The 13,960-nt window shown below is 44.0% G+C and overlaps 1 protein-coding gene across 1 annotated transcript; it reads right to left on the bottom strand.

Moving 5' to 3' along the window:
• Nucleotides 1-4,217: 4,217 nt before the first annotated feature.
• On the bottom strand, nucleotides 4,218-7,606 carry sox11a (SRY-box transcription factor 11a). Its single transcript, XM_049596601.1, has one exon. The coding sequence runs from the start codon at nucleotides 7,057-7,059 to the stop codon at nucleotides 5,953-5,955; it is 1,107 nt and encodes a 368-aa protein (XP_049452558.1). The 5' UTR covers nucleotides 7,060-7,606; the 3' UTR covers nucleotides 4,218-5,952.
• Nucleotides 7,607-13,960: the final 6,354 nt, after the last annotated feature.

Here is a 13,960-nt window from a genome sequence, read left to right as displayed (position 1 = left end):
TTTCTTTGGCAGAGGACCCCCACACCCCCCATTTCATATATGTCCCCATTCAAATGTTGAAACCAAACCTACACCCTTGTTTAGAACCAGCCTATGTACCATGTCTGTGATCACTACCAGCTAAGTTTCTGTATCTTGCTAGCCCAAACCAAAAAATCACATGAGCTCACAAACAAACAGCCACATGCACACACTCACACCCCAAACGGGGGAGGGGGGTAAGGCTGTGGTCTTAAATCCATGCATCTGGGCAAAAAGCCAAACAGCCTCTCCTCAGCAGATCCACACATGCAATAAGAAAGCAGAGAGCTCTAATAATACACCATAACACACTCCATTTGATTAGAGGGCAACAACATTATCTAGTCAACAACCACATATAAACACATATGGACTGCTGGATTATGTAAAGCTATAAAAACTGAACCAAATGCGTGTAACTTAATAAAAACACACACACACTCTCGTTTGCTAATGTGGATTAAAATGGGATTTTGATTCACGCTGCATACATTATGACCCATCATGACCCCAGTGGACTAACAGAGTGGGCTTATGCCCTTTTTCTCATTGGAAAGTGCAAGGGGCTCCTGCAGCTGCTGTAAAGCTCTAAAATAAATATCAAGCATAGAGTCACAATTAATTCCAAACAAGGTTATGTAAATCCTAAACTGACCGCGATCAGGCAGACCAACTTGGGGGTTTGCTCTCTAAACAGAGATGTCATTACAAGTCGGCTCTAATTACGCCGAGCCCATTATTGTGGCATTTTTGAAACCCAAAAGGCTCAATTTATTTTCCCTCACACACTGAGTGGCACACATAGCGTATATTGAATCCCGAACCTGCAAAATGTCACCCAGGACACTTCATTCAATTAGTAGAATACTCCCGAGTTGGGGTTTGAAAAGAGAAGCAGGTGTGCAAGCGAGTTGCTGCCCTCTCTACAGATAATTCACATGACGGATGCGCGACCTCCAGCAGCTCCCCACAACAAAAAAAGTGACCTTCTCCCAATGAGATCTTACCACGTGTCAGAACATATTCTGGGGAGGAGTGATTGAACTGTTTGTTTCTGCGTCGCCGAGACAATGGCACCGCCGGCTTAAACTGCTCCCGACAACCTGCTGTGTCTGCTTTCAGAACAGCAGCCCCCCCCCCCCAAAAAAAAACACTTCACTTCTTTTCAATGTCTCATTGCCTTTGCTAAATAATGAAAAACTGCAGTGAAGTTGTGAATGGAAAATTAGGCAGCAGCAGAGCGTGCGGGTTACTCGCTCCCAGCTACACACTTATTATCTGTTACACCGCCTGTTTTGTATCCAAGCCACATCAAGTTAAATCGGAGTTTAACTCTGGTTCATATGAGCAGCACTTTTTCCACTCTATCCACTCCCTTCTTATCTCTCCCTCTCTCTCATTCACTCCCTTCAAATGTGTGTGTGTGTGTGTGCACATGTGTGTATGTGCCAGAGTGCTAAAACACCATGAGGGAATTGGGCCTTTGCCACCCCCTCCTTCTCACAAATGTGAAGGGATAGTAAATATCAGTGCAGCAGATGGGGCCGATGCTCCCTCTCTGCCTCCCTCCCATACACTGGGAGGGCAGAGCAAATGGATAGCCATCAACAGCAGCAGGAGTCGCCCCAGGCCAAGACTGGAGTAGAGGACACAGGGACTGGACTGTTGCTCAGGCAGGCAATTTTACAGACAAATTCTCCCTGACTATCTGCTAGTGCGCAGCATTAGGAGCGAGTACTTATAAGGTCATTATATAGAAGATTTCATGATGAACAGGCATTCTATAAAAACAATGTCGTTTTCTCATCTGGATTCACGAGATAATAAATGATATTTATGGTCCAAATAGCTATTTATCTGTTTGGATCACAGCGCAGGACTCACTGTTGCACACAGGACCCACTGCTGGTGTGTCATTTCAATACTGTCACACCGCTCGCAGGAGCTGTAAAGCACTAGCGGTGCCTAACAGCATGACATGCTTGTGTAACAGAGCAGCGGAGGGGCTTTGCTCGGACACAAGGGGTGTCAACACCATACAGCAGATCTGGGAGCAGATAACCATAAATCCTGCCCGCTCGTCAATTAACAGACAGTAAACAGGTTTAAATTTAGGCAAGCGGCGCTGTTATTGTTGTTATGAAACCTCCAGCATGGAGAGCATCTATCAGTATTCCCATAGCAATATTAGACAGCCTCCCACTGGGAGAAGAGGAGCACATGTGGATCAACGATGACACAACATGGAATCTTACTGCGCAGCGGCATAAGCTAAGCAGTGATGTAATGCAACTGAGCTCACTGGGTGAGAGTCAGTGCGGCGAGAAAACACAACTGGTTTTATTATGACTGGATTGAACATCAGCAGACTTAGACAGAGGCGGGTCACGAAGGAATTTAATCTTTGAGCACTGACATATTTTAGACGTCCAATTTGAGCCACTTGCAACTGGGAGATCAACCTCCAGCCTTCAGGGTCTTTGTATAGGTGTCACACACGGCATCTGACTGTGACATCCCGGGTTATATGAATGATTTAAACGCTCAAGGGATTGGAAATTACTTTCTTTTGTCGCCACAAATACCCCCCCCCCCCCCCCTCCAGCATGATCCCTAGGAGGACCGTATCTCACTCAGCGTCTCCGGAGCATTCTAGATTTCCATTTATTTATTTAAGGAGGAAATAGAAGGAAATTTCAACGGGTCACTAATTTCATTTCAACGTGTACCGGTGGCATTAGCCCTGAGCAGATATTTCAGAGGAACACAAAATCAATGTTGAGATTCTATTGGGAATAGCCCTGGAAGCCATTAGCAACTTTGACCAATAGGTCAGGTAAAGTAATAGCTAGATAAATGTTTTATTACAGATTTGCAAACTGACTTAATGGGGGGGCCAGTACCTGTGCAGCCATGCATGGCAAATATTCATCATTAGATTCTATTGCTGTAATGAACACAAATCTCTCAGTGGCTGAGGCCTCTGCTTCTTTATGTGTGATCTGTTAAAGGTGGGTGTCTGTGAGCAGGCCTCCGAGGAGACAAAAGGCTCCATCTGCGGCACACAAGGGGCGACACTGTGAAGACGTTATCACTTTAAATTAATGGTTTGTTATGCTAATTGCATTTAGCATGACATCATATGTGGCTGTGTTGTACTATTGCTCATCGCTCTAATAAACAACTTTGCTGTCAGGCCGCTGACGTACAGTAGCTGCAGAAGCACCCATGACAGCATCCTTGAGTCATAACATAATCAGCTCTGGTGCCACACTCACACTGTATCGCTGTTATATTACTGTATGCAAGGGCTAACATCCATTTTTATTCCACTGTATATATCACCCCTTCTGTTTGTGTTTTTCTGTAGATTACTTCAAGGGTTCTCAGTCCTTATCTTACATTGCTGCATCCCTGCTCGTTTTGTGTCCTACCAGCTATTTACTTTTATTTATCTGCAATCCCAGGTGGAAATGAGGCTGCAAGAAACAGGAGCTGAAGAAGAACCACTACTACTCACGCTGACCCACTACCCCTGTTCCCTGCACACATTTAACTCCTGACATGATGGATTAGTGGACACTAAGACAAAGCTTCACTCTCACATTTGAGTGTTTCTGAAGAAGACCCTGCACATTTTTCAGATTAAACAGTATCTGTGTGGAATAAGTGCCACTGTTTATCCCCGAGTGAACATATGTCACGTTTAGACGTCGTTTCAGGCCTCTGTTCGCACAGCTCTCATGCCGTTCTGTGCTGGGCAGAGTGCTACTTTTCTGAATGGAAGCCAGACAGGCTGAGAGCTCCCACACACACTGTGAGGAGCGGCTCCTGTTTCCAGCTTCGTCTCCAAGGGGACCACCGAGGAACCACCAATCACATCGCTCAGCGCCGGCAAGCGGGCAATTCAATTTCTTAAAGCCGCAGTGTCCGTTTTAAAAGAAGGGGGAGGAGGCGTTGGTGAAAGAAAACGCTCAGCGAAAACAGGGACAGTAAAGCACCCCGACACTGCAGTTTGAAAAGTTTCCTTTTTTTTCCTTTTTATTAAATGTGAATTCACATGTTAGTTTGAGCCCATCCATTTTCAGAGTATCCGCCTACATACAAAATAGGCATCATTCTGTCATCACATCCTTTTTGCAAACGCAACAAATAACACATTTGTGTACATATATTCACAAACTGAAAGGACAGTCGATGGTGGTAGGTACTTATTTATTAAAAGATGAGTCAAAGACAGATTCACACTTGGAATGTGAAGTAACTACTGCCTAGAACTTCCAACAAAACGTCTTGGCATATAATTAGGTCATATTCCAAAACCTTTTTTTATCAAACAGACTTCATATGTAAGACCCACATAAAAATAAACAATATCTGCTTTTTTTAAGTGCAAGAAATAAAAAATACAGGTTTATGGTTAATGTTTTAAAAAAAGAAGGCAGTCTTCAGTTTTAAAATAAAGTTTCATTTCATGAAACAGGACTATGGAATGTTCTTTTTTGCTTGCTTGTCAAACTAATGCCAGACCACCACTGTATCAGACTATGCCCTTCTGCAGATCTCCTTTTGTTTTCTCCCCAATGGTTCCAGATTCAGATTTGTGTTTGGTGTCAGATGTATATGCCCATTGCGTGTCAAATTACATTCAAATTGTGTTGATATAGAGTATGCATCACACCATGAGGCCATATTACATTGTTTTGTATCAGTTCCAGCTGATTTGTTTATTTTTCTGCCTGGACAGGCTTCAGCATCATAACATGAAATGATGTTGACAGTGCACAAGTCTGTTTTTCCATCACTTTGCTACAATTGTTGATGGTCTGAATCTTAAGAGTATATATTGCACAAAAAAATGAGAGGGGGGAAAAACAGTATGTGCCATAAAAAATACCAAAATCCAGTTTCACACCTGCGATTGGGACCCATCCACATATCACGAGTATGATATACATAAACTCCTAACTTTACTATATTACAGTACATATACAATCTTGAAACTAGTTCCAGCTCTGAGGTATGTGTTCCCCATGATGCCATTGTATCGTCTACAAATACTCAACAAATCTGCTCTACAACTGTACAAAACCTAGTTTGAAATCACAAGGCATTTTTGATGCAAGTTTTAATTTAACTTAATCCTTAAAACCAGGACTCCCTTGCATGCTAAAAACAAATGATAAAGGGAAGAAGTGCCTGAAACTCACTGAAAGCACAGTAAGAACATTCCCTTTTAACTGTACAAAAATATGCCTGAAAATATCTTACTTTTCTTTTAAAAAGATGAGGTCTGTTATGTATCAAAATGTTTCCCTCCACACCTGTATTCTGCAGAGGTTTAGGCTGCTTAATTTACCAAACCAGGAGGTAAACTGAATCAGTTACAAAAGAAACAAAAAACAAACATTTTGCGGCATTTAGAAATTACATAAACCGTTGTAAAGTAACATCCTGAACAAATTGTCAGTTCACAGATTTGCTTTTTGAGTCAGTCCACAGTCCGTTTTTTCAGCTCCCTGCAGTTTTTTATGTTTTTAAGAGGATAAGATGCATAGAAGTTCACGTTATTTTTCCCTTTTGTGGTCCGTTTAAGCTGAACAGTAAATGCAGACCTACTGGGGAAGGGGGGAATCCATAAAACCCTGTCATGCTGCCAGAAAAAAACGTCTGCAGACTTTTTTTTTCTTTTTTTTTTTTTTGTCTTGTAATTTTTAAATTTTTTTTGCTACCAGCTTCATAAGCATCTCATTCCTCAAACCTCACCTCGCCTCCTGGTCCTCCACCTCCTCTCCAGGACCCTTCAGAAAAACCCACAGGAGGCAGGGCTAGGGACAACTTGACCAGGACACATATATAATTTACTTTCTCCCTTCTCTGTTATTACTAGAGCAACTTTTTTTCCCCTCTCTCTCTCTCTCTCTTCTCAATTCAGTATGTGAAGACCAGGTCGGAAAAGTTCGCCTCCAGCCAGTCCCCGGCAATCATCTCACTGAGTTCTGGCGTGCAATAGTCTGGGAATTCAAAGTGAGAGCCCAGGCTGCCCTCACTGAAAGAGTCCAGGTCCTTATCCACAAGAGACAGGGAGAGGTTTCCTGAATTGGGGTTGCCCAGCTCCGAGCCTGGAGCGCTGGGGGCGAAATTCAAACTAAAGTCAAACAGCAAATCGTCCGCGTCCTCGCCGGAAGAGGAGCTGCTGCTGGAGGAGGAGGAAGAAGAGGAGGAGGAGGATGTGGAGACCGACCTGGAGGATGCTGGTGAGACAGAAGCAGCGTGCAATGTGCTCTGCTTGGTAATGTTTTTGATATTGTAAAACAGTCTGTTGTTGTTCCGCACTTCTTCGTACATGCTCGTGCCCTCCGACTCGGCCGAGGAGCTCAAAGTTGGGCTCGCGGGAACTTTGGCTACATTGTACGGCCTCAGGCGCTCCTCGTCCCCCGCCTTAATCCCCATCCGGTAGTCCTCCTCGTACTCGTCGTCGTCGTCCTCGTCGGTGAGCTCACTTTTCACAGTCTTTGTAACTTTTAAACTGGGAAACACACAGTCCTCCCCGTAGCCGTGAGAGGACTTGGAGCCGCTCTTAGTCTTTATCTTTGAACACTTCTTGCTGGGAGTCTTTGCAATTTTACCGCACTTCTCCGGAGACGGTGCTGATGATTTTGAACTGTCGAGCTTTGGTTTTTTCTTGGGTCTGTACTTGTAGTCAGGGTAGTCGGCCATGTGTTTTAGCCGCAGCCTCTCGGCTTCTCTGATAAACGGGATCTTTTCGCTGTCCTTGAGCATCTTCCACCGCTTCCCCAGGCGCTTGGAAATCTCCGCGTTGTGCATGTCCGGCGACTGCTCCATGATCTTTCTCCTCTCGATCTTGGACCACACCATAAACGCGTTCATGGGTCTCTTGATGTGGCCGGTGGCTGTCTTGCACCAGTCCGGGTTTATCGGCACGGGGCTGCATGCCATAAATTCACTCTCCTCTGAATCCGTAGCCTCCCTGGACATGCTCCCGTCCGTCTCGCTGTTGTCTGTGTGCTGCACCATTGTCCCCCCTCCTGTTTCCAAGTCACTCTGCGTCCGGACGCTGCGGTGTCTCTCAGCCCTCCACTCTGCCCCAAGACGCCTCAGCTTCTTGTCTCTGCGCCGGGGTTTCGTCCACGTCCACTGCGTAACGTATAGTCTCAAGCTCTGCACTCTTTTTCCAGAGTTACAAACTGCCTTCTTAACTAGTTATCAGCTTTTTCATGTCCCCTGCGTCACAGCCATCTATCCAATCAGGTCCCTTCCACTCCGCCCAGCAGACTCCATCCAAGACTCCCCTTAACCCTTTTTATTCCTCCTCTCCCGAGCTCTCATTGGAGTGGAGGTGGGGATTTGTGCTACACAGTGTCTGGGGCAACACGCCGGGCGAGACAGGCATATTAAACACACAGTTAGCACTATGCGCTCCTGAGACGCGCATCACGCACCAAAGCGCGCATAAGGTCCATATCCCCTTATTTTTAAAAAGTGAAGGGAGAAAACACGTGAAAGCAGGGGTTACCCTCCAGACAGGCAGGCACGCTCTTTTTGCAGATGTGTCTGGAGGAAAAGATGCAGCCTATGTGATTATTTGCTTTTTTTTTTTTTTTCCTCCTCTTCCTCCTCCCTCAGGTTGGATACTGAAGGTGGCGCTTGGACACTGTTGGAGGCGCGTGGATGCGTCGGTGCCTGCCTGCCTGCCTGCCTGTCTGCTGTGGGAGGATGCGTCTTAGCAGCTGGTAATGGCTTCAGAGGAAAGACTCGATCATTAACTTTAGTATAATCTGCTGCATTTCAGAGATATCTTTTAAGTGGCCCACGTGTTGTTGCATTTTTGCTTTTGGTGAGGGTTTATTTCCTGTTTGTTTCCCATCTGCTTTTGAAGGAAGGAAATAGGTCAGTAGTACATCCAGCTCTAGAGATCTTATTTGTAGTGTGGGAGCACCCAAAACACATCTGCACCATCCCAGACACCCTAACTGATAAGAATTTACATCATGGAATCATAATTGTAGTAACAGCCCCCTATTAAAAATAAATAAATAAATAAATAAATCCCAGGATCCCAAAGCAGAAACACATGCTATGATTTCTTATCCATCTGGATTAACGCTCATGTAGTACAGTCTAACGCATGCAAGCAAAGCAATAACACTCATTCAGATGGCAACATTTGGCTGTGCAGCCTTTAGCTGAGCCCATACAGCCAGGCATGGATGGAAGGCTCCCTGCTGAGTTTGCTGTGTCAAGAGGCAGTGCAGCATCTATAGCTGGCGTCTCCTGCAAACCCCCCCACTCCCTCTGCCGCCCTCCTTCCTCCCCCCCTGGCTCTGGGTGGTAGCCAGCAGCGCTATTGGAGGCTGGGGCGATAAGGCGTCCTGCTTTTTTCTCTCTGCTTCGTCCCCTAGAGGGCAATCACTTACCCTTTTGAAACCCTCCCCCCACCAAGCCACCGTATTTTCCCCAGCTGGGGCTTAAGAAGTGTCTCCACTGATACAGAGAGAGAAGCGGCTGGAAAGGCAGGGAGAGGATAGCAGGGAGAAAGGGAAAGAAAAAGAGGCACACAGGGGGAAGAAGAAGAAGAAGGAGAAGGAGACTGAAGCAGTCTGAGGGTGAGAGAAGCGCTGAAAGAGACAGAGGGGCTCTTGCCTTTTCCACCCCTCGGAGCAGAGAGGCAGCCCCCCCCCCCGTCTGTGTCTCTCTCTCTCAGACAGAGATAGGGCTGAAATGCTTTATCATGACCACCCTGTGCTGATTAAGCCTTATCAGATATATGTGTCGGAGCAGCAGTCTCAGGAGGTTGGCACATGCACATGCATGTTTTACTGTCAGGCTGTGTTTTTTTCCTGATGGATTCATTTGAGTGGTATTTGATCTTCTGATCAGTGCAGACGTGGGTAGAGGAGGTTATTTCAAATGAACTGATAGCATGGTGTCATATATATTAATAATTTGCACGCACGTTTTGACTGCATATCTGTGTGGAAGTGTCCATACATGCAGCACATGTAGGTCTGATAGGAGAGTTATCCCTCTGTTTCAATGTGCAAAAATGTGACTTATTCCTTTATAAAATAATAAAAATATACAGTTATATGAGAATGATACCTGCAGTATGGTGCTTGAATTTTTTTTTTGCCCCTTGTCTATACATATCAAGCCCGCTCCAGCCAGCCTTATCTCTTCATATGATGGTTTCACGCTGGACATGAATCACAAGACGGCTTAATGATGAGCATGCAGGGTGGCTGTCCTGCTCATTAGCATGGCTCATTATTGGCTGTGAATGAGGTGCTGGTGTCAGCCCATACAGCCTATGAGTCATCTTAGGGAGGGTCTCATCGCCATGTCTGCCTCACACAGATGCAGCGGTAATATACCCCCCTCTCCCCTACCCACGCCACCCCAACTGCCTCATTCACTGACTGTGATCAGAGTGAGGGCGCAAGAGAGAGAGAGAAGAGGAGAGAGAGTTGCGGGATACTGAAACATGTTGTGTTTTCATTTCATTTTCACTCTAGAGATTACATATGATTAAACAGTGGAAATCCAGAGAGCTGCATTATCACTGTGTGATTTCTAATACCAGGCGCTTTCCAATACCCCAAAGGCAGATGTTTTAATGCTTATTTGCCGCTTTTCCGTGTCAAGGGAGAGGACATTTTATTCCAGAGCGATGGAGTGTTGAATTAAGCGGTGGTTTTCATGTAGGAACATTGAAAGAGGGTTTCAGGAGAAACAATTCCCTTTGCATTGCTTATCTAAAAGCCCCCCAAAGCAGCTGCTGCTCTCACAAAGGGCCAGTGGAGCGTTAGATCAATACTAACCCTGGCTGGAGGCTATCTGATGCTCAAAATGCATGGATCCATCTCCTCTGCATAGCCCTGAGACAGGTGTGGACTTCTGGAAGCCACTATCTGATGGCTTCACAATGGGTGAAGGGGGGTGGCGGGTGGGGGGTGGTGGGGGCTTAAAAGTGGGTGGTGAGGAAGAGGGGGGTTGTTTTGGGTTGCGCATAAAAAAAGGCAAATTAACTTTTCACTTGACAGACACATTCTTGAGTATCCTGTGTACTCAGGTTACAGTGTTTATTGCCAAGCAGTGAAATGGTGTTTTTCTAGCCCATATAGTGGAGTCACTTCATGGTAATCTACTGCTATACAAAGAATCTATGTAACAAGTTCCAGCAGTTTGTGAGTAGTTTAAGGTAAAGCCACCCTTGTCTCTTTCCACACAGGCTGTGGCTGGAGGTGAAACCCAACATCAATTTATGTATCTCAAGATTTATAGTTTGTACGCTTCTTTCTGCCAGTTACTGCAACCCATTTTGTTGTCTTAACTTGTGAGGTGATACCAAAGTGAGCTACGTCAGCTGGCCCAGAATCTGTTTCGCCGGCCCGCCTGTCGCTCCGGCCTCATTCCACAGAGATCACACCGTCTTCCTCTCTCTCCCGAGATAAGAAGCGCTCCGACAATAAGGAGGATCTCACAGCAGTTTGGAGGTTGTTGTTTTGCCACTTAAGTGTTTGGTGCCTCCAAGGCCTTTTTTTTTTATACCCCCGTTGTTGCTTTACATTCTCGACTCAATGCAAATGTATCTCCAGGGTGTCAGGTTGTTTGTTGACCTCCTTGATGTGGCCTCTGTCTCTCAAGGTCTGATGCTTAGCGGATACTTGAGACTGGAGTATCTTGTCGCGAATGTAAACAGCTGATGCTTGAGCACTGTGCTGGAATGTTTGTCACGCAGACACACAAATACAATCAGAGGCGTGAAGCTGCTGGTACCCTGTGTACACTTGTACTTGCAACAGCCCTCTACTTGCAAACACTGTTGTGAGTTTAGTCTGTCTGGCAGTGTATCACATTTTGTAGCATCTTGCACATTGACTTTTATAAGAAAGAACTGTTGATGAGTGTAGATGAGTAACATCACTGTTTCTTGGTATTTCTAGGTGGAAAGTAACTAAAAAGTGAGTTTACCTGTCAATTTTGTGCTTTACTAACTTTATATATTTCTTATAGTTAGCTCTTTTGCAAATATTGTCCTGAGTAGGGCTTTGTTTTAACTGTCATCGTGATGTTTACAGTGATAAACCCATCTTGAAGACTGTGATATTGCACTCAGGGATTTTTGAAGTTAGTTTGAAACGAGTATCAGTAGAAAACTGCACTTTAAAATGTAACAATCTTTTTCTGTCTGCTGTTTGTCCAATTAAAGAATGTTGGAAATAAATTCAACAAGCAATTTGTTGTACTTTAGCAGTGTAATGAAAGCAGCAAAAAACGCAGAACTGAGTACACTTCAAAATCTGTTTTTTTCCATTACAAGTAACATCATTATCGTGATATTCAAAAACATTATTACATATTTTTCTCATATCTTGCAGCAACAGTATATAAAAGTATCTACAATTAGCCAAACTTTGACCAACTCCAACATTAAATGCTGTTTTATGATGTTATAATCATAAAAATAACCCAATTTAAAAAAACACACACTATAAAGGGATAGTTCGGCTCTTTAGAAGTTAAATTTTATTTATAAAGCCCAGTATCACAAATCACAATTTGCCTCAGAGGGCTTTACAGCATACAACACCCCTCTGTCCCTTGACACTCACAGTGGATAAGGGAAAAAAATCCTTAACGGGGAAAAACAAAATGGTAGAAACTAGGGCTGCAACAATATTGGCAGCTTTACACACTCTCCCATGAGGGTGAACTAAAACCCTTTGGCATTAGTACAAAACAAGACATTAGATGACATCATTTTGGGGTTTGGGAGAGACAGGCTGACATTTTTCAACATTTTAACACATTTTGCAATAAAATGATTAGTAGACTAATCGAAGAAATCATCGACAGATTAGTCGACAGTGAAAATAATCATTAATTGCAGCACTAGTAGAGTAACTGAGGGGGGATCCCTCTTACAGGATGGATAGATATGCATTACATGTCAGGGAAGTGGGGTTGTATGTCGTACTTTTCCACTGTCAGTGTATTACATACAGTAGATGTATATAAAATATATTTGATTCATTGTTTTTATTTTTTTTATTTTTCCTGCTTCATCCCTACCTTATCTGAATGCTGTTTGTGAGCCAAAAAGCACTGGTCTTGCAATAAAGCTGTTCTCAATACAGCAAGTGTTGCTAGAGTCTTGTCTAAGCCAGATTCCATTGAGAAAAGCAGTGATTTAACACTGCTGAACACATGCAGCTGCTGGTTTACCACCACCTCAGTTAGGTATTTTGCTTGCATTATTGTGTGACTTTGGTGTTTTAAAGGGGTAGCTCAGATGCACCAAAGTCACTCAATAACATCAACTAACTAATTGATTGAGCCAGCAGTAGACCAGCAACTTCTGTGTTCAGCCAGCCAAAATTACTGTTTTTGTTAATGGAGTCTGGTGGCTTAGATAGAGCATAGATGGGGAATTTGACCCGCTTTTGGTTTATTTTAAGGGCTGTGAAAATAATTTCGATTAATTAATCACAGAAAAAATAATGCTGACTAACCACGTTTGGTGCTGCCCTTTGACCTGGTGTGTCATTTAAGGCCACAGTGGCTTTGTCACTTGTTGGGGGTAGATGAAACAACGCTGCTTGGCCCCCTGAATGGGGCATTTACATTTAAAAAACACCCAGATGGAGCTGTTGATAGGAGCACCTTCCTTTGCAATTCCTGCTGTAAGGAATCATCCCACTGAAGTATTTCAAGTCTGAAATATCATCTCAAAGCAAAGCATTTAGCAGCTAACCTGGAGGTCAGAGCGAGCACAGCCTCTGATTCTAGTGCTAACAGCCAGCCTCGTCAAGCCACACTTGACCAGGCGGTCAGACACAAACACAAAAGTCTGCAATGGACTGTAGACCAGTTCTGGTGGTAGAGGACAGTGGGACAATTGTGTCCAAAATCAAGATGTCAGTTGGCATGCCCCCAGTTTGGAGAAGCAGGCTGTAGTCTGACACAGAAGCTGAGCAATGTACTGCTGCAGACGGGTCAGCAACAAAACACATTTTAGCCACCTCCAAAAATTAAAGTCAGTTTAGGTGTACGCTATATTTAGAATATTTTCTCTGCTTTACTTTAATGTCAGACAGTCATTTCTGATGGGGAACCGAAGCTGTTATAGCGCTCTTTTCAATGCCAGACTCCACTGAGAAAAACAGTGATTTAACATTGCTGAACACAGGAGCTGCTGGTCTACTGCTGCCTCAGTTAGGTATTTTGTTTTTTGTTATTTTGTGATTTTGGTGTTCTAAGGGGTTAGCTCAGATTCACCAAAGTCACTCAGTAACATAAACTAACTAAGTGATTGAGAAGCAGTAGACCAGCAATGTCTATGTTCAGCCAGGCAAAATTACTGTTTTTCTCTATGGAGTCTGGCGGCTTTGACGAGCAGGCTGTCTGCATGAAAGGTAAAGCAGTGAAGCAGTGACTATACTGGCTAGCTTCATATGAGTAGAGGAAAAGTTTGCTAGCTGCTAGGCTAATTTATACAATGTATAATGCCATAGGCTTGTGCTAATAATGTTAGCATGTTGTATTTGTGGGGAAAATGTGTCCAGCAAAAGACAAATGCGTTGTCTGTGAATGCTGCGAGTTATAGTGAAGTTGATTTGTGAGCCCATGTTTGAAATTGTCTCTATTAAGCTATGTTTAATGTGTGTTTAATGTGTGTTTTAAATCAACGAAACTTTACAGCACTTCACAGCAACCCTGATGCCGACTAGTGTTTTGGAGGTGTAACTGCAGAGACACAAGCCCTTTTTAAATAGGAATTGTGCAAATCTGCAGGAAAGCCCAATCAGTATTCTTTCAGCATTGGCAGTATAAAAACAAAACAGAATGTGCCTTTTTCGGGGCAATGGAGGGCGTGTGCAAGTAACAAGATGTGTAGCTCAGCTTGTGACGTAAA

The sequence above is a fragment of the Epinephelus fuscoguttatus genome, linkage group LG14 (assembly GCF_011397635.1).
Source record: "Epinephelus fuscoguttatus linkage group LG14, E.fuscoguttatus.final_Chr_v1".
NCBI lineage: Eukaryota > Metazoa > Chordata > Actinopteri > Perciformes > Serranidae > Epinephelus > Epinephelus fuscoguttatus.
This window is presented reverse-complemented; position numbering and strand designations above follow the sequence as displayed.

What these genes read in the sequence shown, in the direction of transcription:
- sox11a (XM_049596601.1), bottom strand. Translation starts at nt 7,059, where the DNA reads ATGGTGCAGCACACAGACAACAGCGAGACGGACGGGAGCATGTCCAGG.